Source organism: Austrofundulus limnaeus, unplaced genomic scaffold, assembly GCF_001266775.1.
Source record: "Austrofundulus limnaeus strain Quisiro unplaced genomic scaffold, Austrofundulus_limnaeus-1.0 Scaffold248, whole genome shotgun sequence".
Lineage (NCBI taxonomy): Eukaryota > Metazoa > Chordata > Actinopteri > Cyprinodontiformes > Rivulidae > Austrofundulus > Austrofundulus limnaeus.
In genome coordinates, this window is record NW_013952650.1 from 231298 (window position 1) to 234615 (window position 3318).

At 38.5% G+C, this 3318-nt stretch overlaps 1 protein-coding gene across 2 annotated transcripts in view; it reads right to left on the reverse strand.

The window, feature by feature from the left end:
• Positions 1 to 845: 845 nt before the first annotated feature.
• Positions 846 to 3318, reverse strand: part of LOC106525916 (nucleolysin TIA-1 isoform p40) — a 38515-nt gene continuing 36042 nt past the window's right edge. For both annotated transcript variants that reach the window (XM_014020305.1, XM_014020304.1), the window contains exon 12: positions 846 to 2730. In XM_014020305.1, coding sequence (XP_013875759.1) covers positions 2592 to 2730 — 139 coding nt within the window. In that variant the 3' untranslated portion in view covers positions 846 to 2591. The remainder of the gene's footprint in view (positions 2731 to 3318) is intronic.

Below are 3318 nucleotides of genomic sequence, written 5' to 3' on the forward strand. Positions count from 1 at the left end.
ACTATTGCATCGTAAATTTAACAAATTACTTTAATAGTCATTTCTGCATTTTTTTGGGGAGGTCACCTCCTAATAAATGTCCTTACCTAAAATCTAACTGCTCATTTTCAATCAATACTTTTACTTTTATATTTTAGTACAAATAATTAATACTTTTACTCAAGTAATATTCCTAAAGGAGACTTAAACTTTTCCCAAAGTAATTTTTTGGTTAGATACTTGTATTTTTACACAAGTATCACTTTGTGGTACTTTATAGAACACTGCTGAACTGTGTGGAAAGGTTTTTGGTTCACGTGGTGTCTCTTGTTTAGTGGTAGCTCTTAATGTTTACAAAAATGTGGAGGTGCAGGAGGACCAGGCATGGGGAGAATGCAAGCACACCCTCCCACTGTGTTCAACACATCAGCTATAAACGTAGCTTTAGAGGTGTTGCACCAGTATCGATTCTACAAAGACAATCCTTTGGCAGGTTTAGATCATTTAACACTTATTTAAATATGATACACCTGTGAGGCTATTCACCTTCTGAATGTAATGGTTTGGGACTTCAAAACAAGGGGATGAATATATTTACAGGCATCACTTTTTTGGTTTAGAGCTCACCACCACCCCCATTAACCTCATTTGTATTTTATGCAGAAATATTACTAATGAAATTTAATTTAAATCAAGTCAAGAGGGATGAAAACCTTTACAAGCTGTTGTAATCAAGGCTCACTTATAGACCTTTATCTCATTTCTGACTAATGAAATTTCTAGTGAAACAACGAAGTTCTACCTCCATGTTAACTTCCTGTGAACCATGACAGACTCTTATCTTCAAAGATGAGATGTAAACAGTGTCAGTGTGGGCTGTAATAAACATCAGCGTTTTAATGGGACAAAGAAAAAAAAAGCAGGGTACTCACGCATCAACAGAACTTCTTGTGCCAAACTGTAGGCTGAAAACATTCATAGGCACTGCCTACTCTCAGGTGGTTTTTGGTTAAATTAAAAATAACTCCTGATAAGGCAACACATTGGATTTTCCCACTGAATTGTCTAGAGAAACTGTAAAATCTGAACTCCATGAGTAGGTGTCTAAATCTATAAAAACAATCACCACATTGGAGTAAATCAAAATAAATTATGATTTCTGATCAACCTAAAGGATTTTGCATTACATAGCAATGCTGCTTGTCCTCCGATTGGCTGGAAGAATAGGACGGTGGTCTGCTTCGAACCACCACTGAACAGGGAGGCTACAGTCAAACAGCCGTCTGCCTGAAATCAGCTTTCCCAACCAGGAGCAAGCACGTGTTTCTTAATGAACATGTCTTTATACAGATTTAGTACAATTCAACAGAATGTTTTAGCTATTTACAGAAAACAGGCTTCCAAAACAAAATCACAAATAAAGTGGAATGCAAAAACAAATATCTAGTATTTCAAATTTTGTGAAAAGACAACTAATTTGTGCAATATTTGTCTGCCTGTAAGTAAGATAGAGTGGCAGTAATCCCTGCAATTGTTTTATTTTAGATATTCTAATTTTAAAAATAAAGTTGACAGACACTGTATGTTGTCTGAACAAACATAAGCTTCCTCACGTCACATGATTTGATGGTGTCATCTAAGTCTTTTTTTCTGAGCTGAAATGAAACACAAAAGGCAAAAGCTCTTTATACAATGTCAGCATTTTTAAATTGCTCAAAAAAGAAAGAAAACATATTTTTCTATCATATTTGTAGCAAAAACAAATTAATAATGGCATAGTCCTTCTGGAGTCAGGGGGAAGATGGCCAGGACATTGTCTTAGTGAGTAAAAGCATCATTTCATGCACACACATAAGCACACTCTCACACACACACACACACACACTTCATATCCACAGATGGGATTCTTCGTTCGTTCAGTCCAGTCCAAGAGATGAAGGAGCACTGGCATCTAGTTGTTTGGTTGTACCCACTTTCCCCTCAACCTGCTAGTGTATACGTTTCACAGAATTACTTGACAACACCCTGAGAACTCGCTTGGACTCGTGTCGCTAAAGCAACCAGTGGACAGCAACAGAAAGATTGACAGGCTCCAGTAAAAACCTTTGTCGTTACGCGTCTTGTGGCTGTGATCCAATACTGTGGACTATCGAGTGCTTTCTGTGGCAGACAACCGGCCCTGTATGATTGTTAAATATGGATATAAAATTCTGCCCTTGCTCTTTGGCTTTCAGGGGCTGAAAACAAGCAAACAAAAAGGCTGCTGTTTTAATTCATTGAACATATTTTAACACATTTTGGACGAAATTTAATGTGCTAGAATTATCTTGACACATTGTATAATTTATATTTGGCCTGTAACACCAAACTGTAAAAATGGGCCCAAAAATGCAAGGTGCATTAGCGGTAGCTTTAACAGTGTTAAAGGGTGACTAGTTTGCTTTAAACTTGCAGGTTTGGGCAGTGGGTGAGGCTTTGGGCTGGTAACGTGATGTTCCAGCTTCACTAACGGGGTAATTTTGTGACGTGACAGACAGAGCACATCTGATGCGCTCCTTCCCCAGCAGAGTATCATCCATGTGGCCTCAGACGCAAAGACAGGCCGTCTGTGATCAGTGGGTGTGGTAGCCAGTCGCGCTCATGCCTGCTTGGTTGGTTAGCATCGTCCCGTTGACCCCCTGCCCGGGCTCCACCATGCTCCCATTGCTGACAGCACCCACACCCGTCCATCCAGCTCCAGCGTGTAAATGACTTCAAGGAAACAGAGAAACAAAAGAAATTCAGTCTGAGTAAGAAAGGCAGACAGTGGACACGCTCAACATTGGTACTTGTTGGTGCTACATATAAGTCACTTAAATGCCTAAATAAACTGTCTGTCAGCAGTGAAACCATCAAACGTCTGTGACAAGTCCAAGTTCATTCATCCAGATATTTTATCTAATGAAGATCACCTATTGTGGGTGTAAAGTTTCTGTAACCATACCACTTGTTTAAAGCTGAGTATAGACAAAGTATACTCCCATTGAGAAGTCTTAAAATGATATTGTCATATTTCAGCAAATCAATGCTAAACCTCCTGCTGCATCCATTACAACAGCTAGAAGAGTTCTGGGCCCGTATTTATCAAACTTCTTAGAATTACTCTTAGGAATGCTGCTAAGAGTAGACTTAAGTGTAAAAAAATTCTTAGTTAAAAGCTGAGAGTAAAAGTCAGTTATCAAGTGTCTCAGTCTTACTTTAAGTGAAGTGTAGGAGTAATTCTTAAGTGTCAGTCTTTAAGTGAAGTGTAGGAGTAATTCTCAAGTGTCAGTCTTACTTTAAGCTAAGTGTAGGAGTAAT